The 27,133-nt window shown below is 37.6% G+C and overlaps 1 protein-coding gene across 3 annotated transcripts in view; it reads left to right on the top strand.

Moving 5' to 3' along the window:
• UBE3D (ubiquitin protein ligase E3D) overlaps nucleotides 1-27,133 on the top strand; it is a 224,599-nt gene that overhangs the window by 36,977 nt on the left and 160,489 nt on the right. For all 3 annotated transcript variants that reach the window (XM_081250508.1, XM_081250509.1, XM_081250507.1), the window contains exons 6-8: nucleotides 1,169-1,238; nucleotides 2,258-2,366; nucleotides 5,419-5,582. In XM_081250508.1, coding sequence (XP_081106634.1) covers nucleotides 1,169-1,238; nucleotides 2,258-2,366; nucleotides 5,419-5,582 — 343 coding nt within the window. The remainder of the gene's footprint in view (nucleotides 1-1,168; nucleotides 1,239-2,257; nucleotides 2,367-5,418; nucleotides 5,583-27,133) is intronic.

Genomic DNA, 27,133 nt, shown 5'->3' on the forward strand with positions numbered 1-27,133 from the left:
AAGGGGAAATGTATAAATTCATCATCATGACTCTAGATATATAATAATCTGTTAAACTTTTAAATTTGTTTTTTTGCCTTTTTCTGTGTGTTATACTGAGCAGTTGTAAACATTTATAGAAAATCTACAAGGAACAACTTGCCATCTTATTAAAACAATTATAAAATTGTTAGCACTCCATTTTTAATGACTGTATATAATTCTCTTGCCTAAATGTATAGTTGTTTATTTAATCCAACTATCCTCAATTTTTAGAAATTTCAGTATTTTTCTATTAATATTATAAGCCCCTTAATAGATAAATGTTACAGATATCTGTGAGTATTTCTTTGAGATAAGTTTTTAGGCATTTAATTATGGTGTCAAAATATATAAACATTTTTAAGGCCTTCACCAAATGGCTTTCCAGAAATTTATTATTTGCACTCCTGACAGCAGAATGTAAGTGTATCCAATTCTCCATATCTTCATTGCTGCTGCACTTTATCATTCAGAAATATTTTATTTATTTGATGCTGAAAAATATTTTAATTTCCATTTCATTACTAGTGAGTGAACATTTTTCATGGATTTTTTTAAAAATCCAAAATGGTTATGTTTATATTCAGTTCTATTAAATATTTAGTTTACTGTTTAAATTTTTCTGTAGATGAAGAACTCAGGTAACCAGATTTGGTAACAATTGTACATTAATCGACTCAGTGAGATTCTGGGTAAATATCAATGTGAGGTTCACAGCTTCTGTTCATGGGCTTTAGAATACTGTGATTAAAAAGCCTTTTTCAGTGACTCCTAGTTTTGTGGCTACTCTGTAGAAATGAGGAAACCAAATGACTAATTTTTAGGTGAGTGGGCTATGGCTGTGATGTGACTAGTTATTATAACCTTGCATACGTATGAGCAGTCTTGCTGCACCAGGCTCACCTGGCCGGCCACGTGCTCTTCTAAAACAACACCGAGTTACCTGAAGTCTCCGACTGTCTCCTTGTAGCCATCATTGCTTTGTCTTCTGACACTAAGTCATTTTTGGAAAAGTTTTACTAAATGGTAATTGTACCAGTCTAACGAATATTTGGTTTGGAATGTCTTAATTTGAAACCAGCATGTCCACAATAGAAATATTAATATATTGGGGAGATCTTTTAATATTCTTATTTTTTGTTTCTAGAAACCACTAAGTTTTATATGACAGAGATAATTATTCAGCCATCTGAAAGAAATTTTCCCATCATACCAAGGTACAAATAGCTAATTAAGTGTGTTCTGTAATTTCACATGTAAGGAAAGATAGGTATTTGGGAATTATTAATTATAATTATTTATTGTAAGTGATTATTTGGGAATTCATTTTTATTTATACCCCTCTTTGTTTGGAAAGGAAAAATAAAAGTCTTTGGAAAGGTTTTTAGGTAGTGGAACCAAACCACAAGTATGAAAGATTTGAGGATTTATTTATGGTTTGCTTCCATAATGGTATAGACAAATGTGCTCTTATAAATCTTCTAGTTCTGAAAGTTTTTTGTGTTTCTTTTTATGTGCTAGATACCCAAGGTTTTATAATATAAACATCAATAGGTTTTTGAGTAATTATTTCTGGTTTTAATTTAACTTACTTGAAACATGAGTTAGTTTTCAAATGACTTGTGTGTTTTTAAAAAGAATGTTACTTAGCCACTCAATCCATTAGTGTTTCTTTTCTTACAATCTTTTTAGTCTTGCAAATGGAAGTTAACCGTAGTATGTCTTTATTTCAGCTAATTTATTGATGTCTAAAAATTATGGCTCTCTGAATATAACCTTGAACTTTATCCTCCTATAAATACTTTGATTCTACCTCAGATCTGACACTCTGAGGGGATACAAATGGAAAACATTGGAGATAATACTGTCTAATGTTTGGGAGGAAATTTCTTACCTTCTTTTTTAACTTAGTTATTCACTGTTGAATGTGCCGCAGCCCAAGTGGATTATTGACTTGTCTAACAGTATTTTTTTATTTAGTGGGGGAAGTAGTTAGGTTTGGGGTGGAAAATGTATTAAGGATCAAAGAATGGGTTATAGAAAGACTGGTGCAAGCACAAATACATTACAGTAGATTAAAATGAGAACAAGTTGTGAGGGGATGGGCAGCATATAGAAAAGTCCAGCATGCACCCACCTCTGCCTTCTAGGTGCCCTGTGGGTATTTTTGGCTCATCCCTGCCAGTTAGACTTATTACGAGAGGCACATTGTGAAAACTGGTTTGTGTTCAAACAGGTCTCAGTTTGTACAGAGCGTTATTGCCCAGTGCCTGCTGGAACTCTCCTCTGCTAGAAGCACTTTTAGATTCACTCTTCAAGGACACGACGGCAAAGCGTACATCTTGGTAAGAAATGATTTCACCCAGCTTTCTGTAGCCTAGTAATTCAGGGTCTCAGAAATTCTTTGGTTTTTGTCATTCTTTTTTCTTAATTCTCGGGTCTAGAAAATAAATGATGAAAAATTGAGTTTTTAATCTCAGTTTAATTCACAAATCAAATCCCCTTAATTGAACAAGTGATTTAAGTGCCTCTGCGTGCTAGGTACTAGGGATTTAGAGACAACTGAAACCTGATTCCTTGGTAGAATCTCATGCCACAAGGTGAAGTTTTTCTATTCTTAGTTTTTAATGGCTTTCTTGGTCAGTGTAACACAATTCTGTCTTTCTCACTTTTTTCCCCATTTGATACTCTTATGGTTAAAATACGTTCTGTTGCTCCTGTTTTTGTTTTTATTGTTTTGTGTGTGTGTGGTAAGAACACCTAACGTGATCTACCCTCTTTGCAGATTTTTCAGTGCACAATACAGCATTGTTAGTTATAGGCACAGTGTTGTAGAACTGGTCTCTAGAACTTACTCAGCTTGCCCAACTAAAGCTTTATACCCTTTGATTAACAACTCCCCATTCTTCCCTCCCCCCAGCGCCTGGCAACCAGCATTCTACTTTCTGCTTCTATGAGTTAGACTATTTTAGATTCCTCATGTAAGTGGAATCATGTAGTATTATCCTGTCTGACTTGTCTTATTTATCATAATGTCCTTGAGGTTCATCTGTACTGTTGCATATTACAAGATTTCTTTCTGTTTAGAGGCTAAATAATATTCCATAGGGTGTATGTACCACATTTTCTTCATCCATTCATCACTGGTGGACAGTTAGATTGTTTCTGCATCTTGGCTATTGTAAACAGTGCTGCAGCGAACATGGGAGTGCAGAGATCTCTTTGAGATCCTGATTTCAGCACTTGGATGTTTGAGAAGTAGTAGCAAGTTTTGGAGAAAAGGCTCTGCAGTTAGCAGAATCATCCCCTACACGTACCACAAGCATTTAATATTAAACTGCTCCTGTCAAAAATAACGTTCTGCAGAAAACAATTGGGGACATAATGTGAAAATCCAAGATCGAGGGCCCCCGTCTCTTCTCTGCCTCCACGCCTGCTTTATTCAACCAGTAAACATATATTGAGTACTTCTTATTTGAAAGACACTGTCCTGGGTGCTCAAGATAGAACCAAAATGCCTTTGAGGACCTCGCAAGCTAATAAGGGAGCATGGTAGCTAAAAGGAGAGAGGGATTGAGGTGATTATTAGGTGTTGCTTTGTGGCTGTCCATCCATCACAGGGACCCCATGCTTCTCTAATTCCAGATAATTTCTATTTAAAGCTAAAATATTTTCTAACTCAGGTTGATACTAAGTATACCTCATAGTCCTAGTCTGAAATCAGTCTTTTTTTTTTTTTTCACCTTTTTTTTCGGCCGTACCGCGCACCTTGTGGGGTCTTAGTTCCCTGACCAGGGATCAAACCCCTGCCCTCTACACATGGAAGGGCGGAGTCCTAGCCACTGGGCCACCAGGGAATTCCCTTAATTTCCTTTTATTGCAGAGTTTTCAAGTTGAAAATCAGGAGGAGGAACTTTTTAAACTTACTACTAATATATATTTAAATTAAATTTTTTTTTTTTATAAAAGTAATACAGTCTTGAAACACATTCTGACAACGTGAAGAACATAAAAGACGTGGTAGTTCCCCTGTCCTGTCCCCCCTTCTGCCCCGCTGTGTCATTCCATCCGGAGGTAATCATTAGCAGTCTGACACGCATACTTCATCATTCTTTTCCCTGTTTACAGTTCTATGTACATATGCCCACAGGTATTTGTAAAAATAACATAATGATGTGATTAGCATTGTTCTCCAACATGCATTCTTCACACAACCAGGTATCATGAGGCTTGTTTCTTGTTAGTGTAAATATGGTTTGGACTCTTCCTAATGAGTAGAATTCCCCTGTATGGCCGGTAAAGACAGTGCTGCAGGGAAAATCCTCTTTGCACATGTATTTTAGTACTTCAGAAACAGATCTTTCTCATCTTATGCAGTATTGGAATTTGTGTATTTTAAACTCTGATAATTATCACCTCTAAAAAGTTGGACTAATTTATCCCTTGTGAATATCCTTTATCCCTTATAGACATTCTTGGTGCCCCCCCCAGGTCCCCTCTCCTCGGCTGCCCCCCCCACCCCTTTCCCATTGCTGAGAGTGTTGCCTGCTCACAGCTCACGGCCGCCCTCTTCTCCAGAGGCTTGTCCCATCCTGACGGATTCTGCCTGGCCCGGGAGTTTCCTGTCCTCCTCGTCCCCCACCGCTGCCCTACTCAGCCCACTGCCCATGACCCGACCCTGGGCTACAAAACCTGCCATCTCCTTTCTCAAGATGGGACAGACTCTGTAGGTGGAATTCAGGCTTCAGAGCTCTGTGTGAGATCAGGCTGAGTCCACATTGTTGGCTACCCTGCCTTATCTTCTTGCCCTCCCTCCCTTTCTCCTGAGAGCATTTCCTCAGTGAATCACCTGTGTCCAAATCCCAAAACAGTCTTCCATGAGCAACGTGTGGGAATACCTGCTCCAAACCCCTCTTCTGAGCTGACTGTTATCAGTCTTTTTGTATTTGCCAATCTAATAAGTGAAAAGTGGTGGCACAAAACTTTGCATTTCCTTATTACTAGTTATGGTAACATTTTTATATATTTATCATTTATTTCTTCTGTTTATATTCTGTTCAATTCTGTTCATATTATTCGCCTGTATTTCTCTTGGGCTGTTTTTTTTTTTTCCCTTATTGATTGCTAGGAGCTCTATATATTATGGATCATAACTTTGTATATATTCAATATTTTCTCCTAATCAGTTGTCTTTTCTTTAAAAACTTTATGTTGTCAGGGGCTGTACCAAAGGTTATACTTTGAAAGTCTTAAAAGTTATATATGTGATATTTTTTCTGGTGTTTTATAGTTTTGTCTTTTCTTTATGGTTTTGTTTTTGTTTTTTTGAGCGGTGGTATGAGGTATGAATAGGGTTGTGATATTCTTGTACTTGGACTTTTCTCTCTGTGTCTTTAGCTATGGCTTTTAAACTCAGACAGTTTGGTGATTGAAGCTTTGGAAAGTCCCACAAATATCAAAAAATTCCCTCTGTTGGAAGACGTATTGAAGGCCGATTCCAGTTCTGCCTGGAATGCTGTCAAGGTCCTCTACCAGCCATGCATCAAAAGCAGGAATGCAGAGTAAGTCATGCTTTTGTTTTCTCCCTCCACATTTGTTTTCGTTTCTGTTGCCACATTGGTGTTAAGAAATTAAGGAATTAAATGGGACTGTACCACTTCCCTACTTGATGCTTCTGGCAATCATACTGCTACTCATTGTGTTTTAAAAATGGGTTGAATCATTACAGGTTGTTCATGCTAATGTGCAGAAAGCTTGCTTTTACTGAAAATAATTGGTCTTTTTTTTTTTTTTTTGTAATCTCAGCTGTCTGTACATATGGCTGCAGGACTAAATCAGGCTTCAACAGCTATGATTATTTACTGATAAACACTTTCCAGGCATTTGGGATACAGTTGTGAACAAAACTCAGCCCCTGCCTCCTGGGGTTGTCATCCTCATAGGGAGAAAGAAGGCAGGCCATAAACAAAACAGACAAAACATCAAAGACTGATGTGGCTCTTCCTGTAAGTCAGGTGCTCATCTGAGGGCTTCTTGCTCCTTTAAGCCCAACAACAACCCTGTGGGGTAGGTACACTTATCACCCCATTTTAAAGACAAGGACACTGAGACACAGGTGTGAAATGTAAAGCAAGTTAGTAGGGTGTAGGAGGTTGGCATTTTGTACTGAAAAGTCAAAGAAGGTTCCTCAGATAAAATGATATTTAAGTGGAAAACTTGAAGGCAGTGAGGGAGTGAGCCATATCTGAGGAAGAGCATTCTTGGCAGAGGGAACAGAAAATGTTCTTATTTAAACAGATTGGAAGTTTATACTTGTCCTGTACTCTCTGATGGGTTTGATCAAATTTGTACTAAGAACAGAAAGATCCCAGTCTTCTTCTGGGAAGTAAATAAGAAATTTTTAAAAATTATTGCTTGTCTTTTCTTTTCTTTGAATTATGCAAGCAGTTCAAGTCATAAAATATTCAAACAGTAGAGACTTACATAAAGTAAACTGTGAAAGTTCTCCATCATGTCTCTCTCCAGAAGAAAAAAGTATGTTGTGAATTTTTCCACTTTTTTTCTATTTTGCATCTTAACATAATTTGCCTGATGCATGTGTATTTTTTTACACTTAAAAAAACAAAAAAACAAAACAACAACACACTGTGTCTTGGAGATTCTTTCCATGTCAGTGCTTGACACTTTATGAAATGGATGTACTGTAAATAATTTAACCATTTTTCTGTTGATAGATATTTGGGTTATTACTTTTTTGCTGCTATAATTAGTATTCCACTGTATGTTGTATATTTGTTTTGCAATTATGTGTACTTTTTTATGAGGTATTTCTAAAAGTAGAATTACTAAGTCAAAGGGTGTAACATTTAAAATTTAATAGGTAATATCAAATTATTTTGCAAAAAGGCATTGCAAATTTATACTCCCACATAAAGTTTCTATAAATGCCCATTTCCCTACACCCTCACCCAAGCTGCTACGTAGATTTTTGCCCATCTGATGCCAGTCTAAATGAAACAGATTCAGTTGACTCTCCTTGTGTTTTATTGAAGCATGGTCAAAGAATATGGCTTATGTATTTGATGCTTTGGGGACTTTGTTGAGGGGTGTGTGCGTGTGGTGTGTACCTTTATGTATTTAGATTTATATAGTCAAGTTTATTAAAACTTTTTATTCCTCTTTTTTATTTATTTGAAACGTGGATATTTTGAGAAGGATATGGTAAATCTCATGCTGTGGTAATGGAAAAGTCATTTTCTTCTGGTTTTGATGCCTGTTTTAGCAGTATGTATTTTGAAGCTATGTAATTAGGTACATGAAAGGTTTGTGCCATAACGACTTGACTAATTGTGTATTTCATCAATAAGATTTTTCTCTCCTTTCATTTTATGTTATTTTTCTTTAATTCTAATTTGTCTGATGTTATTATTGCTATATTTACTTTCCTTTTTAAAAAATTATTGATCTTTTTCCAATTGTGTTTTTTCAGTTGTGTGTTATTTTATCTTAGGTGTATATCTTATTAACATTAACCTTGTAAACAACATGTAGCTGGATATTTTAAAACTCCAATGTGACAGTCTGTTTATTTTAATAGTAAACTTAATTAATTTACATTTATTGTGATTACTGATGTTGTTGAACTTAGTCTGCTAACTTTTACATTGGTTGGCTTCTCTGTGTCATTTCTTTCCTGTAATGATTTGAAAGTAAAAAAAAAATCTATCTCAAAATGATTTTTAATGGTTAACCTTAAATTTTTAATACATATCCTTATACTTTTTTTCCAAAGCTGTCAATATCTAGATTTATCTAGTATCCATTGTCTTCACCAAAACAAGAAACGACTCTTAACAGGGTTTCGCATTCACTCTCTTGCTCCCTCCCGAATGCACTCTCTCCCTTTCTGATTCTGATGATCGTGGTTGTTTCTTCTTAAAGAAGTATCAAGCCAAAGCTCTACCCCTTTTGCTTACTTCTTACTTATACTCGTGCATTATGACCATAAATGTTTTTATGTTTTTATTGTGTAGGTCTGTTTCCATAAAAACATACAGGATTGCTTGATGGTTTTAAAAATATTTACAAATAGTATTATATTGTATGTATATTTTTACAATTTTTTAAACTCATGATTCTTTGTTCCAATTGTTTGATTTGATAAAGTCCAATAGCTCTTTTAAACTTGGACTGTAGTCAATCCTTGAATATCTGAAAATGTCTTGTACCTATTTTGTCTCTCTGAAAACCTTTAGGATTTTCTCTTTATCCTTGATTTCTAAGATTTCTTTCAGAGGTGTCTAAATGTAAGTGTTTACTCAAGATTTTCTCTAATGTCATAATCTGTCCTCAGTCTGTGTGAGAATCATAATTATACTTAAAAGTCTTCTGTTTTTTCTATTAACTCTTGTTCCTTGGATATTAACTCTTCTCTTTTGGAAAAAAAGAAAAAAGAAAAAAAAAACATTGTGTTTGGTACTGCCTTTCATGGTGTTGCTTTTCCCAAATGTTTGATGATTTTATTGGAATTCCTGCACTGGGCTGTAAACTCCAGGTGAGCCAGGACCTTGATGGTCTTGCTCATTACTCCATCTAGATGAGTGCTCGTAGAAGTGCTCAAAACATGCAATTTATGTTTACGTCTATGAAACATTTGTGAAGTGAATCACACATAGTTTTCTGCTTGTCCTTGTATTTGATAATTAATGTTCATGTATTGGTGACTGTTTGTTCTTGTTACCATAGCTTGCCTTTACAGACTGGTGAATGAGAACTCAAAGGAGATACTAGTCTGGATGTGCCCGTTTTTTGACAGCTTTTGGGTGTCATGAAAAAGGAAGTGATTGTAGCTTTAGTTATGGTGGTGAACCTTGTATTCATTATTGTGAAGGATCTTTGCACTGCCTTTCTTCAGGAGTGTTAACAAGGACGCAGTGCACCTGTCCCATCATTTCATGTATTTTTAACAAATCCCTGTGACACTGGGATGTAATGGACTGTAAATATATAGTCCATTGTATTCTGCTGTGTTTATTAGTGGACTTTTTTTAACTCCATGTGTCTTGGGGATGAGTTGACATCCAGTAAATGAATTTATTACTTCAGTTTGCCTGTTCTATAAATCTACTTCTGTTGTGCTTTTCCTCCTCCTACTGTTTGCCTCTGGGTCCTCCAAAGGTGGGGAGGAAAGTTTGCAGGTTGAGTAAGCATTGTGTGAGTTATTTACTTTTGTCTTTTAAGGACATTAGTTTCTTTCTTTTGGGGCATGACAGAGCAAACCGTAGACTCCCTGGCATATTTTTGGCACATGGGGTGGTATATTAACTATTTTAGTCCAGTCGGCTAGAATTTTTTTCCTAGTGGAAGTGTGGATTGCCAGATGGCAGTCTAAAAGAGGAAACTAGCAAATGTAACTATGGTTTTATTTCCTTGAGCACATACAAAAACGTGGCATGTCATATTCTTAGAATGTTCTTTCTAGCAGTAGACACATGTCTCAACATTTTGAAGTCTATTGTCTTTTATTTAATCCCCCTCACCCTACCCACCCCAGCCAGAGTTATCTTACAGCTCACATTCTTTAGTTTGCATATCAAAGTTTAGATCCTAAATATTAACTTTTTAGCTTTGGACTCTTTTAAGTTCACTTCTGCAGTTTAATTCTGCTAATTCAGTAATTCACCTGTTGCCTCATAGTCTCTAGATTGGGGGTAATTTTGCCCCTCAAGGGACATTTGGTAATGTCTGGAGATATTTTTGGTTGTCACAACTTGAGGGACCACTGGCATCTAATAGGAGGTGGAGCTGGGGATACTCTTAAACATCCTGCAATGCACTGGAGCACTTATAACAAAGAATCATCCAGCCCCAATTGCCAGTAGTGCCAAAGTTGAGATACCCTGTTCTAGATTATCTCCTGAAATCAGGCTGTGTCTACCTTTTCCCTTTGGGGGTCACAACCCACACTTTTCTTGAAATGGTATTTAGGCCAGCAAATAAGGGAAATTTTACTGTGGCATGAGTTAAAATATCTATAATCCCACATCTTAACTTTGGTTAGAATAAAACAGGATTAAGTGGTAAAATATAGTGTAACTATTGCTACACTTCTTTCTTTTTTGGGGGGGCAAACATGAAGAATAGATGTATTTTTGTTAAACAATGACAAAGGATTTCATAGATATCAAGTCCTTTGTTCTCATATTTTTAAGAGAAGAGATCTTAGGGGAATGCATTCATTAAGTGCAAATAAGTGGGTTTTTTTTTTTTTAAGCTAAACTGAATTCTCTTGTATAAGTTGTGTAAGTCTTAATATTGGTAGTGGTTCTTTCCACCTTTTTCAAAAGATACAATATCTGATTTAGGAATCTGGAAAATTTGAACTGATAAGAACTGTTCCATATTCTACTGTTAACAGCAACATTTTCTTGCAAAAGGTATTGAGGGAAATGCTGATGATATATTATATTCACCCCTAATTTTAGTAGAATTTAACAATTAAATTTTATAAACTAAGTAGGTTTCTCTGTGTTGGCTAAATATTGGTTCTAAAACAGAAGTAATGTTTTTGCCTTAAGGTGGTCACCATTATTGCTTTTCCTAATGAAATAAAAACACGTATAAACTGCACACGTATACATTTTCTATGCATAAAATAGTATTACTAGTTGTTTCTATTTGTGAAGTAGTATTTTTAATCTCTTTTTCTTCTTTATTTCAGAAGGCAATTTGAAATTCTGCTTAATTTTTCTTTATTGTGGTAAAAATCACATAACATAAAATTTAGCATCTTAATCATTTTTCAGTGTACAATTCAGAAATGATAAATGCAGTTGCCCTTTGAACAAAACCAACTGTGCAGTCAAAAATCCACTTGGAATTTATAATCAGCCCTCTGTGTTTGAGATTCCTCTGTATCCACATTCACGGATTCAACCAACCACGGATCGCATAGTACTGTAGTACTTACTACTGAAAAATATTTGCATGTAAGTGGACCCACGCAGTTCAAACTCATGTTGTTCAGGGGTCAACTTTATATTCACATTGTTGTGAAACAGATCTCCAGAACTTTTTCATCTTGCAAATCTGAAACTGTACCCGTTTTCCCCTTCCCCCAGCCTGTGGTAAGCACCATTCTGTTTTCTGTTTTTATGGGTTTGACTGCATTCATCTGCTAGGGCTGCCATAACAAAATGCCACAGACTGTGTGGTTTAAACAACAGAAATGTATTTTCTTATAGTTCTGGAGGCTAGAAGTCCAAGATCAAAGTGCCGTCAGGATTGGTGTCTCTTCCTGGCTTGTAAATGGTTACCATCTTGCTGTGTCCTCACGTGACCTGTTCCCTTTGCACATGCACAGAGAGAGAGAAAAATCTCCCTGTCTCTTCTTCTGATAAGGACTGATAAGGCCCCATTCTTACGACCTCATTTAACTTAAGGACTTCCTTAAAGGCCCTATCTCCAAATACAGTCATATTGGTGGTTAGAGCCCTAACTGTATTCATATTCAGCACATGAATTTTGGGGGAGCCACAATTCAGTTCATCACATTGACTACGTTAGATACTTCATGTAAGTGGAATCATATAGTATTTGTCTTTCTGTAACTGACTTATTTCACTTAGCATAATGTCCTCAAGGTTCACCCATGTTGTAGCATGTAACAAGATTGCCTTCCTTTTTAAGGCTGAATACTATTCCATTGTATGTATATACCACTTTTTGTTTATCCATTCATTCCTCTACGGGCGTTTGGGTTGCTTCCACCTCTTGGGTATTATGAGTAGTTCTGCTGTGAACTTGGATGTGCAAATAGCTGAGACCCTGCTTTCAATTCTTTTGGATGTTTTGTTATTTTCTGTTTTTTTTTTTTTTATAGTAGCCATTCTAATGGATATGAGGTGGTATCTTATTGTGGTTTTGATTTGCATTTCTCTGATGATTAGTGATATTGAGCATCTTTTTTGGCCATTTGTATATCTTCTTTGGAGAAATGTCTGTTCAAGTTCTTGGCCCATTTTTTAATGTAGTTATTTGATTTTTTTGTTGTTGAATTGTAGGATTTCTTTATGTATTTTGATATTAACCCCTCATCAGATATATGATCTGCAAATATTTTTTCTTATGCCATAGGTTGCCTTTTTATTCCACTGACTCTGTTTTTTTGTTTTTTTTTGTTTTTTTTTTTTTGCGGTACACGGGCCTCTCACTGTTGTGGCCTCTCCCGTTGCGGAGCACAGGCTCCGGACGCACAGGCCCAGTGGCCATGACTCATGGGTCCAGCCGCTCCGCGGCATGTGGGATCCTCCCGGACTGGGGCACAAACCCATGTCCCCCTTATCGGCAGGCGGACTCTCAACCACTGCGCCACCAGGGAAGCCCTGACTGTGTTTTTTGATACACAAAAGTTTTAAGTTTAATACAGTTCCATCTGTCTATTTTCACTTCCGTTGCCTGTGGTTTTGGTGTCATAGCTAAGAAATCATTGCCAAACTCTGCTTAGTTTTGAAGCTCTATACCTGATGCGCCAGAGACTATCATTGCCTGCAATACTTTGGAGATAAAAATAAGCGATTTTGAGATTTAGAGGAATTTGTCCTTTTGATTGATAAAAACATAAATCAAATGTTAATTTATGCTAATTTTATATCCAACAAAACATCCAAGACCTGTTATTTACTAATTGCATAACCTGCTGAAACACTTCTTATGAGCTTATGTGGATAGTGTGTGAATATGATGCTAGAATGAATACATGAATGAACAAGTGAATGAATGAATTGATATGTGTCACCAGCCCCTCAAGAGTACTTTATTAAACCATCTCAAGTGAGCGTCTTCTGCTTCCCCACATAGGAGTCACATGGTGACATTGTCCATCCCTGCAATTAGGGACACTGACTTTACAGAGTAGGAGAAACTTACACTTCAGAAATGAATGTACATGTGTTATATTTTATAAGAGAGGAAACTGAGGAGCAGTAAGAGAAGTGACTACAGTTAGTCAGTTTGTTAGTCGGTTATAAAGCCACAATTAGAGCCACGTTGTTATGATTCCAAATTCAGTGCTTTGTCATTATATCCTGTAGTCCCTTTTAGGGGACCTGAAAATGTTGCTATAAATGTGTACTCTTTCTCAAGAACTGTCGCTGTGGTAGTTTAGAATGTGTCAGCATTTTGATTATGCCTCAAAATATACTGCTTACTCTGTTATACTCAGTGAATATTTATACATATTAATACGTAACTTTGGTAGCAGAAACTTCTGATTTATATTGTGTTCATATCTGATCTTACAGGTCAGAATTTAAGGATACAAATGTGATTTTTTTCAGAATTCCCTCATCTTAGCTTCTTAGAACAGGAATCCATTGAAAGAAAGTTAATCTAAAAATACAGAAAAATAATCAGGTACCTCTAGGAAAATATAAATGCTTCTTTGGAAAGGACTTTTCACACATTTTATCTGCTAATACCATATTATCACCAAGACTTACCCATCGAGAGACCAGTCTCCATGATGAAGCAAGTTGAGCACACACTTCTTTGATCTGTAATTGGAAAAATTCCTCTTCTGAGTGGACTGTGTTAAGTACAGTGGCCTAAATTCAAGCCTATTTTATTTGGAATTCCTGTATTATCCATGAATTCATTTATAATCATTAAAGAAGATACAGGAAATAAGACCATGACTTATAATAAGAGTGAGCGTTTTTCCCTAGAGATTCCAATCAAGCAGGTTTCCTATGAGAAGTAGTTCATCTCTTGGGATTGCTTTCTTGGGGGACAATCCGGTTTCTTTCTTCTGAAAGAATGTGAGATAAGTATTGTCCTGACCTGTGGTAGTAAAGGGGGAGGTGGGGTGACAGAGATTGGATAAAGGAAAGGAGGGGAATGTGTATGTGAAATTGTTTCTTCGCTTTTCTATGTTTTCTAATCATGTGTTGGGTATCTTTATAAGTCAGATCTGAGGTAGTTATCTTAAACTTTCATGTCTGAACAGTTTTGGGTTTTTCTTTTTCCTTTTATTACCTCCTACTGTGCTTGGTATTTAATGTGATTCCACAGTAAGAACACAAAGATTTCTGCCATAAAGGAACTTGCAGTAAAGTTAAGGCAATGTGGTAAATGTACCCCCCAAAAAAAATTCTTTCAAAAAACCAAAATCTACATATATACTGAGGAACAGCTGTTCATAGAAAACAGTATCACTAGCTGAATTGAGGAAAAAGGGGGAAAAGTTAGGAAGTGCTCTCCGCCAGTCCACCCCACCCCAGTAAGATCTGAAAAGGGCTGAGCTGCGAATGTGGTGGGTTCTTGGGAGCTCAGTGGCTGCTGTTGATGGGGTGTTGCTCACAGAGGTGCTGTGGTGGGACAGGCAGTCATCTGCCCACAGAGACGCTCCCATTTACTTGCTTAGCCTGTCAGGGTCACCTCAAAAGCTTCTGTCTGAAGAAAAGCTTCCAGAGCTCGTACGAAAATGTTTGAGAACAACTGTTCCCTGTGCTGTGCGTTTCCCCAGACTGGGCTTCTTTGGCTGCTGGCAAAGGCACTCCTTAGAAAGATCCCACCGAAATGGTTCTGAGAGTTAGAATGGTCTTTCTTTTATTGGGCTGAAATCTGCTTCCCAGAAACTCTCATCCAGAACTACCAGAAATTAATCTGCTGACTCTTGAACATGGCAGCTCTTCAAATATTTCAGATAATCTAACACTCATTCCTAGATTTTGTCATCTCCAAGCTAGACATCCTCAGATGGAATGGTTTCAAGCTTTCCTTTTCTTGTGCAGTCTCTTTTTTAACTTAGTCCCCTTTCCTGTGACGATCCTTTTTTTTTTTCTTATAACATCTTTATTGGAGTATCATTGCTTTACAATGGTGTGTTAGTTGCTGCTGTATAACGAAGTGAATCAGCTATACGTATACATATATCCCCATATCTCCTCCCTCTTGCGTCTCCCTCCCACCCTCCCTATCGCACCCTTCTAGGTGGTCACAAAGCACCAAGCTGATCTCCCTATGCTATGCGGCTACTTCCCACTAGCTATCGGTTTTTACATTTGGTAGTGTATATATGTCCATGCCACTCTCTCACTTCATCCCAGCTTACCCTTCCCACTCCCTGTGTCCTCAAGTCCATTACCTACGTCTGCGTTTTTATTCCTGTCCTGCCCCTAGGTTCTTCAGAACCATTTTTTTTTTTTTTAGATTCCATATATATGTGTTAGCATACGGTATTTGTTTTTCTCTTTCTGACTTACTTCACTGTGTACGACAGACTCTAGGTCCATCCACCTCACTACAAATAACTCAATTACATTTCTTTTTATGGCTGAGTAATATTCCATTGTATATATGTGCCACATCTTCTTTATCCATTCATCTGTTGATGGACACTTAGGTTGCTTCTATATACTGGCTATTGTAAATAGAGCTGCAGTGAACATTGTGATACATGAGTCTGTCTGAACTATGGTTTCTCAGGGGATATGCCCAGTAGCGGGATTGCTGGGTCCTATGGTAGTTTCATTTTTAGTTTTTTAAGGAACCTCCATACTGTTCTCCATAGTGGCTGTATCAATTTACAATCCCACCAACAGTGCAAGAGGGTTCCCTTTTCTCCACACCATCTCCAGCATTTATTGTTTGTAGATTTTTTGATGATGGCCATTCTGACTGGTGTGAGGTGATACCTCATTGTGGTTTTGATTTGCATTTCTCTAATGATTAGTGATGTTCAGCATCCTTTCATGTGTTTGTTGGCAATCTGTATATCATCTCTGGAGAACTGTCTATTTAGGTCTTCTGCCCATTTTTGGATTGGGTTGTTTGTTTTTTTGATATTGAGCTGCATGAGCTGCTTGTAAATTTTGGAGATTAGTCCTTTGTCGGTTGCTTCATTTGCAAATATTTTCTCCCATTCTGAGGGTTGTCTTTTCATCTTGTTTATGGTTTCCTTTGCTGTGCAAAAGCTTTTAAGCTTCATTAGGTCCCATTTGTTTATTTTTGTTTTAATTTCCAATTCTCTAGGAGATGGGTCAGAAAGGATCTTGCTGTGGTTTATATCATAGAGTGTTCTGCCTATGTTTTCCTCTAAGACTTTTATAGTGTCTAGCCTTACATTTAGGTCTTTAATCCATTTTGAGTTTATTTTTGTGTATGGTGTTAGGGAGTGTTCTAATTTCATTCTTTTACATGTAACTGTCCAGTTTTCCCAGCACCACTTATTGAAGAGGCTGTCTTCTCTCCATTGTATATTCTTGCCTCCTTTATCAAAGGTAAGGTGACCATATGTGCGTGAGTTTATCTCTGGACTTTATATCCTGTTCCATTGATCTATATTTCTGTTTTTGTGCCAATACCATACTGTCTTGATTACTGTAGCTTTGTAGTATAGTCTGAAATCCAGGAGCCTGATTCCTCCAGCTCCGTTTTTCTTTCTCAAGATTGCTTTGGCTATTTGGGGTCTTTTGTGTTTCCGTACAAATTGTGGGATTTTTTTCTAGTTCTGTGAAAAATGCCATTGGTAGTTTGATAGGGATTGCATTGAATCTGTAGATTGCTTTGGGTAGTAGAGTCATTTTCACAGTGTTGATTCGTCTAAACCAAGAACATGGTATATCTCTCCATTTGTTTGTATTGTCTTTAATTTCTTTCATCAGTGTCTTACAGTTTTCTGCATACAGGTCTTTTGTCTCCTTAGGTAGGTTTATCCCTAGATATTTTATTCTTTTTGTTGCAATGGTAAATGGGAGTGTTTCCGTAATTTCTCTTTCAGATTTTTCATCATTAATGTATAGGAATGCAAGAGATTTCTGTGCATTGATTTTGTATCATACTACTTTACCAAATTCATTGATTAGCTCTAGTAGTTTTCTGGTACCATCTTTAGGATTCTCTATGTGTAGTATCATGTCATCTGCAAACAGTGACAGCTTTACTTCTTTGTTTCCAATTTGTATTCCTTTTATTTCTTTTTCTTCTCTGATTTCTGTGGCTAAGACTTCCAAAACTATGTTGAATAATAGTGGTGAGAGTGGGCAACCTTGTCTTTTTCCTGATCTAAGAGGAAATGGTTTCAGTTTTTCCCCATTGAGAAAGATGTTAGGGTTTGTCATATATGGTCTTTATTATGTTGAGGTAAGTTCCCTCTATGCCTGTTTTCTGGAGGGTTTTTTTCATAAATCAGTGTTGAATTTTATCAAAAGCTTTCTCTGCATTGATTGAGATGATCATATGGGTTTTCTCCTTCAATGTGTTAATATGGTGTATCACATTGATTTGATTTGCATATATTGAAGAATCCTTGCATTCCTGGGATAAACCCCACTTGATCATGGTGTATGATTCTCTTAATGTGCTGTTGGATTCTTTTTGCTAGTATTTTGTTGAGGATTTTTGCATCTATGTTCATTAGTGATATTGGCCCGTAGTTTTCTTTCTTTGTGACATCTTTGTCTGGTTTTGGTATCAGGGTGATGGTGGCCTCATAGAATGAGTTTGGAAGTGTTGCTTCCTCTGCTATATTTTGGAAGAGCTTGAGAAGGATAGGCATTGTCCCTTCTGTGAACGTTTGATAGAATTCATCTGTGAAGCCAACTGGTCCTGGACTTTTGTTTGTTGGAAGATGTTTAATAACAGTCTCAATTTCAGTGCTTGTGATTGGTCTGTTTATATTTTTTATTTCTTCCTGGCTCAGTCTCAGAAGGTTGTGCTTTTCTAAATATTTGTCCATTTCTTCCAGGTTGTCCATTTTATTGGCATATAGTTGCTTGTAGTAATCTCTCATGATCCTTTGTATTTCTTCAGTTTCAGTTGTTACTTCTCCTTTTTCGTTTCTAATTCTATTGATTTGAGTCTTCTCCCTTTTTTTCTTGATGAGTCTGGCTAATGGTTTATCAATTTTGTTTATCTTCTCAAAGAACCAGCTTTTAGTTTTATTGATGTTTGCTATTGTTTCCTTCATTTCTTTTTCATTTATTTCTGATCTGATCTTTATGATTTCTTTCCTTCTGCTAACTTTGGGGTTTTCTTGTTCTTTCTCTAATTGCTTTAGGTGTAAGGTTAGGTTGTTTATTTGAGATGTTTCTTGTTTCTTGAGGTAGGATTGTATTGCTATAAACTTCCCTCTTAGAACTTCTTTTGCTGCATCCCATAGGTTTTGGGTCATTGTGTTTTCATTGTCATTTGTTTCTAGGTATTTTTTGATTTCCTCTTCGATTTCTTCAGTGATCTCTTGGTTATTAAGTAGCGTATTGTTTAGCCTCCATGTGTTTGTATTTTTTACAGATTTCTTTCCTGTAATTGATATCTAGTCTCATAGCGTTGTGGTCAGAAAAGATGCTTGATATGATTTCAGTTTTCTTAAATATACCAAGGTTTGATATGTGACCCAAGATATGATCTATCCTGGAGAATGTTCCATGAGGACTTGAGAAGAAAGTGTATTCTGTTGATTTTGGAAGGAATATCCTATAGATATCAATTAAGTCCATCTTGTTTAATGTATCATTTAAAGCTTGTGTTTCCTTATTTATTTTCATTTTGGATGATCTGTCCATTGGTGAAAGTGGGGTGTTAAAGTCCCCTACTATGATTGTGTTACTGTCAATGTCCCCTTTTATGGCTGTTAGCATTTGCCTTATGTTTTGAGGTGCTCCTATGATAGGTGCATAAATATTTACAATTGTTATATCTTCTTCTTGGATTGATCCCTTGATCATTATGTAGTGTCCTTCTTTGTCTCTTGTAATAGTCTTTAGTTTAAAGTCTATTTTGTCTGATATGAGAATTGCTACTCCAGCTTTCTTTTGATTTCCATTTGCATGGAATATCTTTTTCCATCCCCTTACTTCCAGTCTGTATGTGTCCCTAGGTCTGAAGTGGGCCTCTTGTAGACAGCATATATATGGGTCTTGTTTTTGTATCCATTCAGCCAGTCTATGTCTTTTGGTTGGAGCATTTAATCCATTTACATTTAAGGTAATTATCGATATGTATGTTCCTATTACCATTTTCTTAATTGGTTTGGGTTTGTTATTGTAGGTCATTTCCTATTCTTTGGTTTCCTGCCTAGAGAAGTTCCTTTAGCATTTGTTGTAAAGCTGGTTTGGTGGAGCTGAATTCTCTTAGCTTTTGCTTGTCTGTAAAGGTTTTCATTTCTCCTTAGAATATGAATGAGATCCTTGCTGGGTAGAGTAATCTTGGTTGTAGGTTTTTCCCTTTCATCACTTTAAATATGTCCTGCCACTCCCTTCTGGCTTGCAGTGTTTCTGCTGAAAGATCAGCTGTTAACCTTATGGGGATTCCATTGTATGTTATTTGTTGTTTTTCCCTTGCTGCTTTTAATATTTTTTCTTTGCATTTAATTTTTGATAGTTTGATTAATGTGTCTTGGCATGTTTCTCCTTGGATTTATCCTGTGTGGGACTCTCTGCGCTTCCTGGACTTGCAACTATTTCCTTTCCCATAGTAGGGAAGTTTTCAATTATAATCTCTTCAAATATTTTCTCAGTTCCTTTCTTTTTCTCTTCTTCTTCACGGACCCCTATAATTCAAATGTTGGTGTGTTTAATGTTGTGCCAGGGGTCTCTGAGACTGTCCTCAATTCTTTTCATTCTTTTTTCTTTATTCTGCTCTGTGGTAGTTATTTCCACTATTTTATCTTCCAGGTCACTTATCCATTCTTCTGCTTCAGTTTTTCTGCTATTGATTCCTTCTAGAGAATTTTTATTTCCTGTATTGTGTTGTTCATCATTGTTTGTTTGCTCTTTAGTTCTTCTAGTTCCTTGTTAAATGTTTCTTGTATTTTCTCCATTCTATTTCCAAGATTTTGGGTCATCTTTACTATCATTACTCTGAATTCTTTTTCAGGTAGACTGCCTATTTCCTCTTCATTTGTTTGGTCTGTTGTGGTTTTGCCTTGCTCCTTCATCCGCTGTGTGTTTTTCTGTCTTCTCATTTTGCTTATCTTACTGTGTTTGGGGTCTCCTTTTGTCACGCTGCAGGTTCGTAGTTCCCGTTGTTTTTGGTGTCTGCCCACAGTGGCTAAGGTTGGTTCAGTGGGTTGTGTAGGCTTCCTGGTGGAGGGGACTAGTGCCTGTGTTCTGGTGGATGAGGCTGGATCTTGTCTTTTTGCTGGGCAGGACCATGTCCAGTGGTGTGTTTTGGGGTGTCTGTGACCTTGTTATGATTTTAGGCAGCCTCTCTGCTAATGGGTGGGGTTCGGTTCCTGTCTTGCTAGTTGTTTGGCATAGGGTGTCCAGCACTGTAGCTTGCTGGTCGTTGAGTGGAGCTGGGTCTTAGCATTGAGATGGAGATCTCTGGGAGAGCTTTTGCTGTTTGATATTACATGGAGCTGGAGGTCTCTGGTGGACCAATGTCCTGAACTCGGCTGTCCCACCTCAGAGGCACAGGCCTGACACCTTGTCAGCCACACAGTCAGAAGAAAAGGTAGAAAAAAAGAAAGAAAAAATAAAATAAAATAAAGTTATTAAAATAAAAAATAATTATTAAAAATAAAAAAAATTAAGAAGTAATTAAAAAAAGAAGGGAAAGAAAGAAGAGAGCAACCAAACCAGAAAACAAATCCACCAATGATAATAAGCACTAAAACCTATACTAAAAAAAACAAAAAGAAAAATGAACAGACAGAATCCTAGGAAAAATGGTGAAAGGAAAGCTATACAGACAAAATCTCACACAGAAGCATACACATACACACTCACAAAAAGAGAAAAAGGGAAAAAAATACATATATCTTTGCTCCCAAAGGCCACCTCCTCAATTTTGGGATGTTTTCTTTTCAATTATTCCACAGATGCAGGGTACATCAAGTTGACTGTGGAGATTTAACCTACTGCTCCTGAGGCTGCTGGGAGAGATTTCCCTTTCTCTTCTTTGTTCGCACAGTTCCCGGGGTTCAGCTTTGGATTTGGCCCCGCCTCTGTGTGTAGGTTGCCGGAGGGCGTCTGTTCTTCGCTCAGACAGGACGGCGTTAAAGGAGCAGCTGATTTGGTGGCTCTGGGTCACTCAGGCCAGAGAAGGAATTGACTAGACAGGAGAAAGAAGTGATGCCTGATTAGCTAAGATTCTGACAATATAGCACTTGTACCTCCGGCTCAGATGTAGCAGCCAGCCTTAGGAAAACAGATGGTTCCCTTTCTGTGACAGGACAGAAGGAGATTAGAATTGAAGAGGATGGGACAGGTTTGCATAATAGGTTTTGGAAAGATGAGAGACTCATCTTCCGATGGCCTCTGTTTTATCTGTAACATAGATGTGATAGGGAAGGGGCACAAGGGAAAGAGGTGGAGGTCACGGACAGTTGGAGGTTGGAAGAGAATAAAGAAGATTAAAAATGATCATTTGGAGAGCAGATGAGGGATCAGTAGGCATTGTTCGTTGCCCGTTTGAGGTTTGCCGTCCTGAATTTATGGTGATATGGATCTTTCCCTCGGTGTGACTTTCTCCAGCTTATCATCTACTTGAGTGTAAACTCAGAAAGCAGAGTTGGGTTCATCAGGGTTAAAACTGTGTTGTCTGAATGCAAAGAGTGTTGAGTTCTTCTTGTGTCATTAAGACGATGGACCACAGAATCTATGTGGCCTGTTTTAATGAAGATCAAGGATTGGAAAGTGGCCATAGCTTCTAATCATTTACTGAGAGTTAGTTGTGATAGAGAAGAAATTGACTTTTAATTGCAGATTTAAAGCTTCTAAAGTGTTATTTTAAAGCACACCAGATTGATGGGAACTGAGCTCTTTAAAATATGTTAAGGAAAACTGTATACTTTAAAATGGAGCTTTGGGGCTTCTCTGGTGGCGCATTGGTTGAGGGTCCGCCTGCCGATGCAGGGGATGTGGGTTCGTGCCCCAGTCTGGGAAGATCCCACATGCTGCGGAGTGGCTGGGCCCGTGAGCCATGGCTGCTGAGCCTGTGCGTCCGGAGCCTGTGCTCCACAACAGGAGAGGCCACAACACTGAGAGGCCTGCGTACCGCAAAAAAATAAAATAAAATAAAAATAATGGAGCTTTGGCACTTATTTAAATGTATGCTCTGAGGAGTTAAATTTTCCATAGGATTTTTGTAATCCCACTTTGTAAGGAAATCTATTGGCCTAACATGGGAGGACAAGTATAAAGGAAAAGATGCATAGTTTTTCAAGTCTGCCAGAATTTTAGTTTGACATTTGTCATGTAAAGCGACTGCAATGGTCTTGGTTGGTTCTGCTTTTGTTCTAGGCATGGCGAGTGAAAAATGAATCTTCGATTTTAAGGTCATCTGGAGTAGAGGGAAGAAGTCAGTTTCTTTCAGTATCACTTGGGGGCCTTTTTTTTTTTTTTAATGCATATGGCTATAGGAGCCCTCCGGGTGCTTGCACCTCTGTTGAAAACCAAGATAAATTGAACATTCCATTGTTGGCCTCTCCACTGTTAAGGCTGGCTGCTTCTGTGACATCCACCTGATAGCAGGTGCTTGTCTCGGGAACCCAGGCAGGGCTTCAGGCCAAGGGCCTCCATGGGATGCCTTCGCGCCACTGCACCAGGTCAACTGCCAGAACCCTCCTCTAGCCATTTTCTCTCCTGTGTTAGAGGAAAATAGTCTTCCCACCTTATAAATCATTACTAATTCCCCAGGTAAGTGATGAAGCTATCATCCTTGTGAAATAATTTCAGCATCATAGGGTAAAGCTCACATCTCCTTGGCCACCATCTCCAAGTCCAGCACCTCCCCCCACATAAGTCAGCACTGTAACCAGGTTGCTGTGTATCTTGCCAGACTTCATCTAAACATAGACATATATGTCTGTATTCCCCAGAAATATACGTAGAAATACTTCGTGTTCTCTTTTCCTTTTTCTTGTCATATCGTATCCTTCTGCAGTTTATTTTTTCTCTCGACATTATATGTTCTCAGTGCATGTGGATATATCTCATTTTTTAAACTGCAGTCTGATATTCCATCATGTAGGTATTTTATGATTTCTTAAGCCATTCTATTATAATTATTTAAAATCTTTCCCTGATACTAACAATTCTTCAGTGAAGACCGTGTTATTTACGCACCTCTGCAAGGACTTCTTTCAAGTGAATAGAAAGAAGTGGAGTTGTTGCTCCTGGAATATATTTATTTTACATTTTTTTAAATAAACTTTTTTATTGGAGTAGTTTTAGATTTATATAAAAGTTGCAAAGATAATACAGATCATTCCTGTGTACATACCTTTCATCCATTTTCAGTTTCCCCTGATGTTATCTTATGTTTCCACGGCACCTCTGTCAAAACTAAGAAACCAACATCGGCACATTGCTGTTAACTAAACTCTAGGCTTTATTTGGATTTCACTAGGTCTCCCAAACGTCCTCTTTCTATTCTAGGATCCAATCCGTGATACCACATTGCATTGCTTTGGTTCATCCCCTTTGTCTCTTCTGGTCTACAGCAGTTCCGCATACTTTCCCTATTTTTCATGACCTTGCCTGTTTTGAGGAGTACTGGTTAAGCGTTTTGTAGAATGTCCCTTAGTTTGGGTTTGTCTGATTTTTTTCTCTTGATTGGATCGAGGTTATAGGTTTTGAAAAGAATACTAACACGTCACAGCATATCGGGGGTACATGGAATCCACAGCCATCACTGGCAGTGTTCACCTTGGTCACCTGCTAAAGTAATGCTGGCCAGGCTTCCTCACTGTGAAGTGACTGTTTTTCCCTTTCCATATTCTTTTCTTTGGAATCGAGTCACCAATTCCAGCCCATGGTCAAAGAAGAGGGGGGAAGATAAGCTCCACCTCCTAGAAGGGCTTAGTATCTACATGTATTGTTTGAAATTTTACTGAAGGAAGATTTGTTTCTTTTCCTCTGGTTATTTATTTATTCAGTTATTTTTCTCTGATGTACTCATGTATTTTTATTTCATACCTTGTTTATTTATTTTTTTAATATTCATAGCAGATTTATTTTTAAGAACTCCAAACTGGAAATAACTCACATGTCCATCAGCAGATGAATGGACAAACATATTGTAATAGCCATGTAGTGGAATACCACTGAGCAATGAAAAAAGAATGAATTACTGATCTGTGCAACAACGTGAATGATTTCATTTTCTTTGTGAGTTTCTTTTTTGGCTGTGTGTGCCATGGGGCATGTGGGGTCTTAGTTCCCCGGTCAAGGATCGAACCTGTGCCCCCTGCAGTAGAAGTGCAGAGTCTTTACCACTGGACTGCCAGGGAAGTCCCTGTGAGTCATTTGTTTTTAATTGAATTAAAGTTGATTTACAGTATTCTGTTAGTTTCAGGTGTACAACATAGTGATTCAGTGTTTCTATATATTATACTCCATTTAAACTTATTATAAAATTGGCCATATTCCCTGTGCTATACAATATGTTATTTATTTTATTTACTTATTTGCTACTTATTCTGTTGCTCAAGTTGTTTCATCTTTGGACATTGGGAGCCCTTTTTGGCTGGCTCCCTGTGTCCTTTGACATGCCCTCATACTTTTAATTTTTGATCATCTTCCTACTTTCTGATCCTACAGAATGCTCCAGAGTCATCTTATACTTTCCCTACCCCAGCCCTGGAATCAGCCGTAAAAGAAGCCCTGGTTCTTTTTGTTGGAGAATGGAAGTGATCCTTACTGCTAGTATTTTAAATATTAATACTTAGATAATGCCCAGTTTTTCTCCTAGGGGCTATTCTAACTGGCACTTTTACTTCTCATACCTGTTCTAGTACTTGATTATATTAGGTTTATTAATTTTGGCCAATCTGACAGAATTATATCTTTTTTAAGTGAGTGTTTCACTGATTGTGTGGTTGAACCTCTTTGTTTATGTTTACTAGCCATTCGAGCTTCTTCCATGAATAGCCTGTTTGTATTCATTTGCCTGCTTAAGCTGGTGTCTGTGAGTCTGTGTGTTTGTGTGTGTGTCTTTGGTGTTTGGAATTCTTCTAGATTGTGTGTGATATATATATATTTATCATGCCTTGTGATACACAGAAGTTTACATTTTGATCCTATCAAAATTAAAATTAGAATTGGAAGGCTTTTGCTTCTGTATCACACTTAAGGAGATCTTCTTTCTAACATGGCCATTCATGCTTTTACTCCAGTCATCTACTGAAACTGCTGATCCAAAGATCTCAGGGGGTCACCTGCCAAGCAAAATCATTTGCTTTTTCTCAATTTTTAGCAGTCAGCATTATTCACCATTTCTTCTTGGAAGTGTTTGCCTTGGCATTCTCCTGGTTTTGTTCTGACCTCTTTGACCTCTTCCCTTTCCTCTTTCTTTCGACCTCTGCTCACCCTCTCCTGCCACATCTCCTGTGTCTTACACCTGCTAACACTGCTCTCCCCGACTCCTTCTTCCCCTTTGCGAAGCTCATCTGCTCTCATGGTAGAAACTCTAATTTCTGTTGAGTAAAACCTTTCAAGTCTTCGTTCCCGGTCCTCCCTTTCACTTATATTCTGTGCTTATGTCTCCATCTTGTCTAGGTTGTCTCTGCCATAGATCTCATTGATCCCATAGCCCACATTCAGTACGGCCAAGGTAGAAGAAACTCATGAACATTCCTGGTGAACATACGCTTCCTTTTGTTTGTGTCTCTATCAATGGCATTATGATCCTGCTAGCCAGCCAGGCTCAAACCCTAAAGTTGGCCTTCGATTGTTTCCTGCTCCCCGCACACCCATCCAGTTGTAAAGTCATGTCCATTCTACCTTCAGAGTCTCCTTCAGGGCTTCCCTGGTGGCGCAGTGGTTGAGAGGCCGCCTGCCAATGCAGGGGACACGGGTTCGGGCCCCGGTCCGGGAAGATCCCACATGCCGCGGAGCGGCCGGGCCCGTGAGCCATGGCCGCTGAGCTTGCGCGTCCGGAGCCTGTGCTCCACAACAGGAGAGGCCACAACAGTGAGAGGCCCATGTACCGCAAAAAAAACAAACAAAAAAAAAAACAAAAAACAAACCACAAAAAAGTCTCCTTCATATCTATTCTTTCTTTTGTCTTTATAATTACTGTTAACCTACTTCAAGACTTTGTCACTCTTCATGTGATGTTTATAAGTGTTTCTTCAACCTGTTTGAACTCTCTAGTTCAGCCTGTATTCTGCAGCCAGCCCGGTCATCCCAATCATATCACTCCCCCGCTTTCTTTTATGTACCCAAAGTCTTTATCTCCTTGGATTAGTATATGGGATCTTCCACAGCCTGCTCCAATTTCACCACCCGGCCCTGCCTTCTCCTGTGCCTGTCACATGCTCTATCATGTCCAATCAGAATGGAGTTCTGCAACTTCTCAAATATTTATTCACCTGTGCAGGTCATATATAGTTAAGTGGGTTTGTTCAGAGTATATAATTACCCATAGGACTCTAAGCTTTCCATTTCAACCAATATACGTGTGATTTTTGTAATATTTCCATAAGAAAGGGATTGATACGGAAAATGATGTCTTTGTTTGTAAGTAGTCCTGCATGGGTAAGGTCTTCAGTAAGAAACCTATAAAAATTTTTTTCTTCTGTTATCCATGGCTCATAAACTCTCCTTTACATCTTAGGGAATTACATAAAAATAAATATATAGAAGCTTATTCTAGGTCCTGTGGATTCTTGGATTTTTAAGAAAGTCCTTAACATCTCTTATTTCCATCATTTTTCTCCTTTTAGCAACATAAAATGATAATACCTTTACCAGTGAAGTGGCTTAACCTTACTAATTTTATCACAGAGTTTGTCTCTAAATCAATAAGGCCAAAACGGAGAGATTGGGAGGCCTATCTGACATTTTATATGCTAGGTTGTTCCAGTTCACGCTGAAAAGTTTTTCAGGCATAGTTGAGTTTTCTGAATAGAATTGTCTCTAAGTTCAAATAAGATTTATATAGACACTGTGGACTACCATTCCCACTTTTCCTTGGGGTTAATATTTTTGTGTTTTCTGTGCATTATGTACTCTTTTTTTTTGTAAGCTTGATATAAATCCCCTCCTCTTTAAAGTGTTTAAGGATAGATATTATGGTTTTAATGATCTAACAGTAATAATTATAAGTCACTGAGCTTTTATTATGCATCAGGCTTGTGCTAAGCTTTTTAATACATTATATCATT

Source organism: Mesoplodon bidens (genome assembly GCF_964165515.1).
Source record: "Mesoplodon bidens genome assembly, chromosome: 12".
Taxonomy (NCBI): Eukaryota; Metazoa; Chordata; class Mammalia; order Artiodactyla; family Ziphiidae; genus Mesoplodon; species Mesoplodon bidens.